Source organism: Patiria miniata, unplaced genomic scaffold, assembly GCF_015706575.1.
Source record: "Patiria miniata isolate m_02_andy unplaced genomic scaffold, ASM1570657v1 HiC_scaffold_7, whole genome shotgun sequence".
Lineage (NCBI taxonomy): Eukaryota > Metazoa > Echinodermata > Asteroidea > Valvatida > Asterinidae > Patiria > Patiria miniata.
Window position 1 is genome coordinate 3066305 of NW_024037074.1, and position 12658 is coordinate 3078962.

Consider the following 12658-nt stretch of genomic DNA (forward strand, 5'->3'; position numbering starts at 1 on the left):
GAGGAACTCTTCACACACGCACGTGGAGAGGAGAGTTTCTTAATCTTGACTATTATGCTTCCTACGCGTTGCGCAATGCACTGGTTGCCACGGGCACTCAAGACAAGACGACGGTGACTTCTTAACATTTTTGGCGCCTTTTTTTTTGCTGAAAAGAGCGCGCCGGCGGGATGCCGAATCTGGCCAGCTAAATGTCGCCACTTGCTCGGACAAAATATACGTGCGACGCGTGGGCAAAATTCTGTGCAGGCTTTTCACTCGGGATTTGGGCGTCACATGGCCGTCTTCGAGAGATGGAACTACATGTAATAGAAAGTAGTCTTTAGAATATTTTCACGATACTACAATGTATGGCGAAACGCTAAGCTGAAGCCGGGCCGTTCTAGAGGAATGCGTATAAAGGCCTTTCTGGAAAATCTGAAATTTACTTTTTTCTGGAAAATTTTAAATTACAATGTACTTTTTTCTTTCTAAAAACTGGAAGTCCCCCTCTCAGGCATGCAACTGGTTAGTCACACAAAAAGAAGGAAATTCAAATATTTCCTTGGACTTTGTAAAGTGTTTTTCTCTTTTGAATGGCACAATTGGGAAGTAAAAAACAAGAGAGGAAATCAGCTGATCCGAGGAAAGTTGTATGCCTGCCCTCTCCAAAATGCATTTTTTTTGTGTGCATCTATTCCCCTTGCAAGAAGATATTTCATATATTATATAGTTGTAATATATTTTTATATTAAACATTATGCTTGAACATGCGTAGTCATTAAATTAAAAAACAATATTTACGCAAGCAATCAACAGTAAATGTAGACATCGTTCTATGTTTCACTCGCTTGTATATTTTTATTCATTTTTCTCCAGTCACAACAATATGAAAATATATCTTAGAAATCGTACAAAAAAATCAAATAAGACTCATCTCGGCACATTTGGTGAACACCAAAAAGAGAATTGAATACTTTGGTAACCATGGTGACTAACAAAATCAAGCATCATCAAAAATATCTTCACAAGAATCTTGAATAACATTCATATCGTCTTGATTTTTTTTTCAGAATTTTCTGGAAGCACAAAACTTTATATAAAAACTCTAGAGTATATACAAAATATGAAAACAGGTTTTCATTTGCATAGCTTTTTCTCCACACGATTGGCTTTCTCGAAGGTATCAATAAATTACTACATGTATGTACAACTCAAGAAAACCAAACAATGACAACTTTCACGTCACTTGAAGCAGTGCCAGGCTTTTGCATAGTAAATATCACCTTGGCAGGTGACTAAACTGCCGTTCAAAGTTACGGCCCGTGAGAAAATGAATGATCAACTTTCGATTTAGTTACTCAATACAGAGTCCCAGAAGGAATGCTTTACTTGTGAATACAAAATGTACTTGCTAACAAATTTGCATGAGATTAAACCTGATGTTTAAGAACTGGAATGCTACACGGGAGTACAAAAAAATGGAATACATTAAGTGTCTTTGTCAGGAATGCTGCATCTTTCTTTTCTTAGCCAAGCTTAATTAGAAAATGGAAAAGGCGGGTAAAATATGCAAAAACAAGCTTCACGACACACATCCCATGCACACAGTTATACATGCGATTTGTTTTTAAGTATTTTTGAGTTCAGTCTTTGGTTGAGGCATTTATTACCAAGGCCTCCACATGGAATCGTGTTCGGTTTGGTGTGGGATGTTTGCGTTGATGGGTCGCAAGACGGTACTGCGTGGACTTTGGTTGACGGCTTGGATGTGGGCATTCTCAGCAACTTGTAGTTGAGAGGTCTGGTAGACGGTACAGGGTGCCGGAAGGGTGACAAATGTTGGGGCGGCATGGACCATGACGGGGGCTACATTCCCTGCCACTGGACTGCAAGCTGACCCCCTGGAATCCCCATGTGTGACAGGGGAAGGGGCAGGGGACAAGACCGCTGAGTTCATGTGGGAGTTCGTGTGGGACGGGACGAAGCACGTCTGGGGGGATGACTCCCTGGTGATGGTGGGCTGGTAGACCTGAGCGTTTGCTAGGTGGGTCGGAGAATTGATGGAGGAAGTGGGGCTAGACATGGGTGATGGGGTGGTGCTGCCGCTGTGTGAGGAGGCTGGCGGTGACAGTAGAGGTGTGCTCTGGGCATAGACGGGGATGAAGTGGCTAGGAAGCTGCCCACCTGGGAGAGCCTGAGAGGGCAGGACCACCGTGATCTCACCCGAAGGTAGTGTGCCCGGCACACCGATTGGGATGCCGGAGATGACACGGGCAATGTTGTTAGTGTCCGTCTTGAGACCCGCGGGATGGATCTGACTCGGGATATTCACTGCGACGGCTTGAGGGAGAGACTGGGGGGCAGTCGAGCAAGGCACAGTTACTTGAAGCTGCTGGTGTTGTTGCTGCTGGTGTTGCAACTGGGCCTGCTGCTGTTGTTGCTGTTGAAGGGACTGCACGACCGATGTTGGGATGGAAGTCGGGACGGTGGCCGCTTGGGAGATGGTAGCTGCGGGGGCATAGGTCACTTGCTGTTGTTGCTGCTGCTGCGATGCCTGTACTTGCTGCTGCTGTTGTTGCTGTTGTTGCTGCTGCTTCTGCTGGCCAGCTGCACCCTGTTGCTGCGGGCTGCAGCAGTTGGCTAGATGACCGATGAGGTTGGTCTGTACCTCCACATTGGATTCGGAGGACCCAGTCAGAAACCGAGAGACCTCACTGATGCATTCGCTGTAGCCGAGGCGATAGCGGTTCAGCAGGTTAGGATCACCATTCATGGCAGCTGTAAGGATAACATAAAAAACAAATAAATAATTAAATTTTATGAAAAACGATACAGCAATCGTTGATTAAGCTTCACAATCAAAAAACATACTTTTCAATTATTCCAGTATCATCTTCATAACACTAATTTCAATTAAAATTTGAATTTCAACTTGTTTTGCCGTCTTTCACTTGTTTATTTCTTTCATTGATACTCCAGGGACAAACGTTAAAAATAGAAGTAATATATTTGTTTTATCCTTACCCGACATCTGTTGTCTTTGCATGTTGCGAAGGTACTTGACAGTCATCTCCAAGATATCAGCTTTCTCCAACTTAGAATGGCGGGAACTCTGCAAGGAGAGACAAAAAGGACAAAGAGAAACATGAGTCAACAGCTAAGGAATGCAAAGCGCGCAATAAAGGTTGACCGGTCGATGAAGGGTTGGGTACGGTCGATGGTGTCGAAAACCAGGCCCTAAAATGGATTTGAAACACGCGCCACTAGTGTGATGCGAGTGACTGACCACCCCCCAAAGAGGGACCTGTCACGGGCCAGTAAGTATTGAACCCGTGCGCTGTTGAATAGGAGAGGGACCCATCAATTATCTGATGGAGGGGGGGGGGGGAGAGAAAAACCTCGTGTCTTCAAGCAAGACAACAGGTGCATTGACTGACTTGAAGGAAATTAAGGATTTTAATACCGTGGGATCCGAATTGGGGTTAAGCTCTGCGTGGGGTTTCGGCCGTGCGGAGAGCGCGCAGCGCGCGACGCTCAAGAGGTCGTGGGAGCGGAGCTGTCTTCAGCAGCCTCTGCGCCGCGCCAAGTCCCACGGGGATCCAATTTCACTAAGCTGTCGTCAAGTCTAAAGTCATCCCTCTTTTAATTTTTGGCGGGGAAATCAGTGGGTTCTTGAAAGACACAAAGTGGGCCCTCATGACTCATGACCAGAGCTCTCCCGCGAGTGGTGTTGGTTTGTGTATGTATTCTAGGGGATGGTGTTGGGGGTCGAGGGGTAATGACATGTGCAAATATACACAACTCACGAGCGCGCGAGATGAAGGGAGTTTGTTTGTTGAAGGAGTGACGTCTTGAGACGGTTGAGAAATAGCGAAGAAGACAATGCCAGAATTGGCGCGTAAAACGAAACCGTGCAAAAATGCACATAGGTGTTAAAATAATAAAAACGTCTCAATCAACTAATTGTCGTCATTCTTAAACACAAGGATCTGATAACGACGTCGTACTACTAATCATAACTGAAAGACAGATACTATGGCAAAACGCTTCAAATAATAAAAAAAATGTTAGAAGGAAGCCAGTAAGATGGAGCGCTGTAATTTCTGTGTAAGATGAACGAATATCACTCCACTAGAGTACAAACATGACACACAAAGAATGTAGCGCAACGATCAGTTTGGTCATGTTGGTCAGTTGGTATACTTTGTACACACTGTTTTGTGTTAACATAATTTGCAGACTCAAATGAAATTGAAATAACACAGGGCAGATTTTGTTCGAAGAAAAAAAAGTTAAGTTTAATACACGAAGACAAGATGGGGAGAACTCACATCTTTATTGGTGGCTTCCAAGATGAGCGTCTTGAGCTGGCCGAGGCTGTCATTGATGCGGGCCCGACGCCTCTTCTCCATCAATGGCTTGGAAGACTGAAAATGCAAGAAACAAATAATCAATTTTAAATTGGTAAAAGCCACGTTTCAATGCTCAACGTAAATATCCATTGAAACCCGTTTGAACTCGGTACTTTACGTCGAGACAGTTCAACCACTTTTCTTGGCTCCATGATAGTCCTACACTACAGCAAACAATCACGAGTATCATCATCAACCATGTCTGACAGAAACTTTATTTAGAACCTTTCAAGATTTGTATTGATACAAAAATATTTCAATTGTATGTACGGTTGAACCAAAGTTGAACATTCGTACTGTGGTACATTGAGATAGATCACATTCCAATGCATAATTTCACAACTGTCACTAAAGTAATATTGTACAGCTGGAGCGAACTAAATTAGCAAATAAAAACTTAACTGTCAAGGGGACACTATCATTCGGTGAAAAAACTTTGACAAATAAAATGGGGCATATAATTACCTTTCGGCCTTCGTGCATCTTTGGCTTGTTGCTGGTATCTATCGGCATCTTCAAGCAAAACGAGAATGGAGCAGTAGAAAAAAATCCGAGGAATAATATAAATCCAGAGAGCGGAGCGTGTGGCGTGTGCCGGGACGTACGGCGATTGTATGACTGAATATCTTCAGTGCAGTGACAGGAATATTTCAAGTTACATGTGATGGGATTTGCGCATCGAATGCCTTCACACAGCACTTTGACTAACTTCTTGGCCGCACGTCGCTATTGAACGGTTCATTTACGCATGCCTTGCCGACTCGTGTGAACATTCCATAACACACAGGTTCCCACCAGCGAATTCCAAGACACTCGACCAATCAGCGGAGCGCAGCTAATTTTATTCAGTCATCACCGACCGGCGGCGAGTGCGCCGGGAAACGCCGGCGCGGATTGGCCGGTGGCCTCGGGCCGCGCGCACGCGATTGGATTAAGGACGCGGTGACGTCCCACGTGGGTGGAGCCACGGGCCCACCGTGTTGCTCATCGGAATGCGATGCCGGTTTGTTATCCGTGAACCACACGTGCCGACTCCATTGTTACGGGCCGACGTCGAGCGTGCCCGAGTGTGGGAAAACCCCGCCCATCGGGCCCGACGACGACTCAGCTAATTGTAAACAGGCAGGCAAAGGTAAACAATGATCGTAGATAACGTTCCCTGTGGTGAGCTGTTGCTAGCGACAGGGTCGTGATCCGTTGGGCTTGATGCTGTGGGACCGCTGCCATGCCATGTACAGTACGTGTGGTACACGGTGGTTAATCACACAGCGTCATCACGAGACCTGTATACCACACCGCGCCGGCCTATCAATGCGCATACGGCATCACAGCAAACATCCCCACCTGACTGTCCCACGCTCGAGTACAATAGAACCTGTCGTATCGGAATGCGCTGTGAAATAAAACCCCCCCACTTAATCAGAATCCCAGAAAAATAACCTGCCAACTATCAGCAATTATTAATGCATTTCTTGCCTTTAAATTTCGAGGAGCCGACGCTCTTGGACACTCTTAACTACTCTATAAAAAAAATTAGTTTATGAAAGCCGTAGTTGGTTTCGTCACCGGTATCCCCGTTTTATCGCGCCGTCTCTTTGCTTTTCACAATCTGGTCATATTTAGCAGGTATTTACGAGATGTTTACCGATGATATTTTGAGGGGGGTGTTCTTATCACGGAACCGAACCATGGGAAAGGCAAACAAAGCAACGATTTTGCAGCTTACCTGTGTGGAAATAAATCTTACCCGAGCCACCTTATCGCCGTCCAAGCGGTGCCAAGAGGTCCTGTCCAGTGATTTGTCCCCTTTTTGTTTTTCTGTTATCTTTTTTGTTATTGTCAATTCACAGCCAGGTACAACCACATTATGCCACACGAACAATTTGCGCTATTTGTCGACATCATTACAGCTTTAAAAGCGATTTGTTTGCGATTTTCTTTGGTTTTTTTTTGTCTTAATTAATTGAATTAATAAACAAAAGAGGATTGTTTCTGAGTTCATTTCGGCGTGGCTGGCAGACCCTTGAATGTCTTGCACGCAAAGGAATTTCCAACATGCCACTGGAGTAAATGAATAATTACTTCTTTTTTTTATTAAACGGCATCTCTCAAACAACGAAAAAGGCATTGTAATTGGGTAAATTGTCTACGTTTGTACAAAAAACAACCCTTTTCTGAGACAAGGGGAAAATTTTATCTAAAACTTTTTGGTGAGTTAAAAAAAAGCAACAACGAAAACTGAGTGCAACCGGCTTTTTTTCTCCAAATAAAATTAAAAATTGTCGTCAAAAACTGAATAACATCAACATGAAATTCTATTGTGTGAGTAAAGGATTCTAGGGATCGATCCAACCCAAACAAAAACTAAATACTAAAGTTGGTTACATTCTAAATTAAATCGATTTCTTCTTCAAGAAAAAAAGGGGGGATATGACACAGAGAGTGAACGTTCCTTTACAATTTACAAATCGATTTTTCTTGAATTTTACAAATTTGAAACAAAAACTAAAATAGAACAAAGCTTTTTTTCTTTTAAATTCTTTGTTCAACTTTTCAATTCTTTTAAATTCTGTTAAATTTATACGGCTTGGCCCTCTCAAAGTTTATTCGTGTTTGCGTCTTAAAGCAATTGGCATCGTTTATTTCCACTGACACCCAAATAAAAACCGAAACCTGAAAGAAACAAAACAAAAACCCCGAAAATATGCGAAATAAACAATGTTCCAGTCGTCACGAATAAATAAAATGCAGATAAAACCACACGAGACGGCGGGGGCGTCAAAGAAGAGGGGGGAAAAAGAGAAGAAAAAAAAGGAGAAGAAATCAGCACTGATTAAATAAACTGCCACTCCGCGGTTTTAGAAAAAACACCTGTTAAGCGAGACCATCGGAATTTTCCCACGGTCGGGGCCCAACGCCAAGCTAGGCACTCGAGAGTCAAAAGTCCCCCACTTGATTTCGCACGTGCCCGGCCACTGCAGACACTCAACGGCCCAGCTCCTTATCGCCCGGCGTTCCGTATTCCCTGTATATCGATTGGGGGACCGATAAGATATTTTTGGTCACTGCACGTTGTTATGTTACCATGTTGCGGTCGCCACAATGGATTATATACTTGGGAAGAAACAAAAAAAAACCTCGCAGCAACTTGCGTGACTTGTCAAAAAAATTAAAGTCTTCTCTGAACATTTTTTTTTATTTCTTGAAATTAATTAAACTCCTGTTTTTGGAAGGATTTTATACACAATTGGTTTTTGAAAGAATTGAGACACTACAAACTTGATAGGCCTGAATTGAAACGAAAGCATCTTTAGAATGCGATTTGTGTAGCAAAGAATTTGGCGCGAAAAAAAATGTTTCAAATTTCATCGCCTTTGTTTTTTTATGGGACGATCACATTCTCAATGATCGTACTGCATTAAACTTACTACGCTAAAAACGCTTTTTTTTATATTTCCACTAATAAATTCCAAAATAAAATTTTAGTTTTCTGCGTTGTATAAGGTGGCGAACACAACATTTTGGGACTATGGGAGAAACTGTAACTGAAATGAAATCTATTAAACCCCAAAACAAAACTACATTTTTTTTTGAAAGTCAAATATTCTATTCATGTTATGAACTCACATTTTGTAAGCCGTGTATTTTTTTTTTCTTCATCTGCGGGCGAGCCAATTGTGAGTTACTTCGTTGCAAAGAACAACAAAGTTATTACATAAACACTGAAACTGACATTGATGACCACGAGAGGGCGCCATAACAGTCACGCGCTTGCTCCAGCTCGCTCGGCCGCTGAAAGTGCAATGCGCTTTCTCTGCATACAGTGAAAACCTGATGAAAAACATTGAAATGGTCGGTGTGATAATAAAGCAAACTGGGTCAGTTCGCGAATTTTTTTTCCGATATGGAATTTAACGCACACAATCAATGTCAAGCCAGAATGATGGTCATCAATCAATTTGCTGTGAGTTTCTTGTTACGTCTGAAAAAAAAAAGGATTTTAGCTTCCGGAATGCATTTATTTTTTTAAAGAAATGCTTGATGTTCACAAAAGTGTTTCAACAAACATGCGTGAAGTTCAAACCGTTCAGAAGCAAATTTCTTGAGCAGTGCCAGTGTGTTTGAAGAGTTGAATAGTTGCCTTGATATTTATGTTGAACTTTTTTATTAGTGTGTGGCTATCTTGTATGGGTCAGCGTGGTGGGCGTGAGGGTAAGGATGGTGATAAAAAAAATGCCATTCCAGAGTCTGGATTGTTCTAGGTGTGATCATGGTGAGATATAGAAGTTATGGTGAAGAGGGGAGGTTTATAGATGTGTGACCCAAAGCATGTACCTGATGTGAATGTCAACCCGTTTTGAAGTAAAAACTGCATAGAAAAGGTCACAGTGGTGATTTCACGAGATAAAGATGCTATGAATGACGCATACAAACCATCAGTTCATTCACTTAGGTCAAAGTGGTGAACACGGATTGAAGACAATTAATGCAGCCTGGTGCATGCAATGGATGCCCTGTTTCTCAGAGTATGCATAGCCCACATGTCATGGTGGTGCGTGCAGGTCACGTTGGTGATGAGGGAACTACAATCTGCCGTGAACCACACGGTAAAGAAACAAATGAGCTGCATTTTTCGGTAGCACACTGTCTTATGAGCATCCACTGCGCATGCGTCTACAGTGCGTAGGGGTCATGACCCTCGGCCAGGGCTGGCATGCGCGTACACGTGCGGACGATCAGTCAGGGGTTTGTTTGTAAAAAAATCACCTTTTTTTTGTTGCCAGATTGGAAATAATCGTGGGGGCGGTGACTGTTCCACGCTTCTGAACCCAAGTCATGCGTCAAGTGCCAGACCCTTTTGTTCCGGTAAAAAAAACACGCATTCTTTAATAAAAAATTCCCTTTTGCAAAAACATTTCTAGAAAAACATCCCGTATATTGCGCAACCTGGGGAATTTTAAACCTAAAATTTCTAGACTTGTAGCTCCATAAATGAATTGAGTTTATTCCCTTGCTTTCATTGATTGCTTTTAAACAGACACACCACATGATTGCTTGTACCAAAATTTTGAATATATGTATATGTTTATTAATAATCATCCAAGGGGAGAAGCGCCGGATTAACTGACACAGAATGAAATATTTTTACTTTTTACTTTAAGTAACATAATTATACTTTGTGTAATTATTTAAAGTGCAATCTTTGCAATGAAAATCCGAATACCATTAAGTCGGTTACCTACGGGGTTTCAACTTTGAAAGTGTTGAGTAGCAATAAAACATGTCACTTGTTTTTTACTCTTTCGTTTTAAATTCCTTTTTTTTTAAATCCCTACATTCACCTGTGGCACACTGACTTTGTTTCCCTCAAAAAATGTTTCCGAATCAGACAGGGGGTCTGGCAAACATGCACCGCGATGTGACCCCCGAAAATGTGCGGCCATTATCTTGAAAACCAAGTCCTCCCACTCACGAATGTCTGAGGACCCGTTTTGCGATAAAGAGGGGGGTGCAGACTAGCAGAATTGGGCCGAGGGAACAGGGCAACTATGCAGTTCCCACGGTAGGTTCATGGGTACCCGGCAGGCGCGCTGGTCTCGCGACGCTCTTCGCGGAAACATACATGTACAGCGTTCAAACACACGATATCCGGCTTCCAATGGGTGTGCATAAATCCTCATAGAAGACAAACAGAACCAGAGTGCACACAAATCAATAGCAATATACAACAGCAAGATAATCTGTTCTTCTATTCTAACCCGCTTGTAATAATGCTATAGTGGGCCAGATAGGGGAAATATTTGGGGGAATTGTGCCGTTGATGATACAAGCATGACATTTGACACACAGTCAGAGCATGGAGGTAGTATGTCTTAAGAAAACATGGTCAGAGCATGTCTGAACATGGAGAAACAGATTTGGCTGTGGGGCCATCACAGATTATCCTTTGAAAAAAAACAATATAGGTAGAATAGCAAGCAATTTTCAAAATCTTCAAAATGGCTACCATTGCTTGTTATTCTACCTATATATTTTCAGAGGACAAATCTGCGATGGCTCTATAGCCAAATATCTCTCTCATGACAGCTCTGACTGTGTGCCAAATGCCATGCTTGTATCATCAAAGGTACAGGTACAATCCCATCACATATCTGCCGTACTATGCTGACAAACTTTGCCGAGGTGCTTAGCCAATATAAAAAAACCCAATAATTTATCCATTTGTTGAAAATAATGATAGTTATGTTTTTGTCTATATAATTCACATCCTTACAATGTATCCGTGTCTAGAACTTAAGGAAAATCAAAATCAAAATATTGTGAATTATTATGTACCAAATACTAGTAGTCCAATTATTAAATAAGAAAAAGGAGAATTGAACTTCCACGTTTACGCTTGGCAAGTGTATTCTTCCTCAGGTTCTATATGTTTATAAAACAATTTTTTTTTTATAGAATTTTGAGTCCGAAACAAAACCAAACTTCTTTTTTTTTCAACAGCTCCATTGTTAAATCGTATGTAAAAATGTACACCGAGCGAAATCTCTTTTGTGTGCGTGGGTCAAAATGTTATTTAACAATGAAGTTTACTGCAGTTTAATTTCTACGCAGCATAGGTCCCGGTAAACAAATTACGTTGTAACTCCTCACGTGCTTAATCCATATATCTCTCTCTCTGTCTTTTTTAAATCGGAGTATGAAACGGTAATTAATGAGCGGTCGCGTGGTTTTAAAAACCCTGCGCACACACGGGCCATGTTCACGTCACGTGCGGGGCTTTATTCGGCACGGCCACAGCAGCCGGCGCGTGACTGATCGGACAATGATACTATATGGACTCCTAAAACCAGAAAACGACCAGTGTGACGTTGTCCCTGTGACCTCTGACGTGGGGTCAACTGGATTTCAATAATTATTTACACGAGCAGAAATAGCCACTGCGCGGTCCTCGTTCATGCGCAGTTTGATAACTCGGCCAATGAGATTGCAGAGAAGTTAGATTCGTCACGGCGCATAGCAAACAATGAAATTTGCCGGTTCTTCCTGTGTAGTCTCCGGTGTCATATGAAAATCGGACTCGTATGAAAATTGGACTCTTTTCCCCTATTATTGGTTAAACCCTCTCACGTGACCGGTCCCTCTCCTAATTATCTATGCATGAGCATGCGCAATACCACCAATGAGTCCGTATTTCATAAAACCTCAATTCATGCTACACCAGCACTTGTACAAGAGGTCAGGTTTCCAGTCTAATGTATTCCTGATGTGCAGAGATACCACGATTATGATATGCAAATGATTTGAAACATCGAGTTATTTCACATCCACAGGGTTCTATAAATACTTGATACATGTAGTTCAATGTATTTTTGACGTGGATGAAAAATGATACAGTGTTAAGAGACAGTGATGCTGGGATTGAGAAAGGATGGGGAGGAATTCTTAGAGGAGGATGAGGGAAAATGGGGGCTAATCAACAAAGACCGTGAGCTGGGATTCAGTGATCGCGAGGGTAGATGAAGGTGATGTTGTATGATGATTATAAGAAAATGACAATGCCTTCTGTTATTTACCGTTAATAAAGATGACAATAAGGTTGCATCGTTATTTATCAAAGTGCTACATAAATACACTTCAGAAATGAACCAATTGGCCTACTGACTTCAAGTTATTAAGACAAATAGACTCGACACACCCCGATAGAGGTTTGCAAAGCTCTGCTGCAAAGAACTCTTTTTTTTTCAAATATGTAGATTTGTATTTCTTGCGCTCATAATTAATTCCCCGCTGTCGTTGACTTACCAAGGCCGCAGCAGGGGTGCCGCAGATGTACGCAAGGTGCTAAATCAGTAACGCCATCAAAATAATTGGGCAAAAATTATGACATTGTAGAATTCCCTTTACACATTTTACGATCTCAACCCCCCCCCCCCCCCCGAACACCTCACCGTCACAACAGAAAAATACCGAGACTCCAACCGGGGCTCCTAAATCAGCGTGTCCAGGGTTGATTGGCCCCGGGGTCGAACGTCACGTCAGGCACCCTGCAAAGGTTGCTGTGACGCCTGCCCAAGACTGACACGGTTACGACGAGCCATGGGTACATTACCGCGACTCCAAAAACCCTCCTGGGACCGACCTGGGGAAACTTTCCCACGCTCTGAACAAACTCCCGTGGCAGGCTGCCAAGTCTGCTGATAGGTGACGTGACCAAGGAGGAGAAGAAAAAAACTCGCAAGACAGAGAAAAGGAGAAAAGTTTTT

At 42.6% G+C, this 12658-nt stretch overlaps 1 protein-coding gene across 1 annotated transcript; it reads right to left on the bottom strand.

The window, feature by feature from the left end:
• Positions 1-813: 813 nt before the first annotated feature.
• Positions 814-5235, bottom strand: LOC119745696 (protein deadpan-like). Its single transcript, XM_038222234.1, has 4 exons — positions 4860-5235; positions 4314-4409; positions 3007-3094; positions 814-2760 (listed from the first exon to the last, which is right to left on the bottom strand). Exons 1-4 carry the CDS (start codon positions 4905-4907, stop codon positions 1649-1651), a joined length of 1344 nt encoding a protein of 447 aa, XP_038078162.1. The 5' UTR covers positions 4908-5235; the 3' UTR covers positions 814-1648.
• Between the last annotated feature and the right edge of the window lie 7423 nt (positions 5236-12658).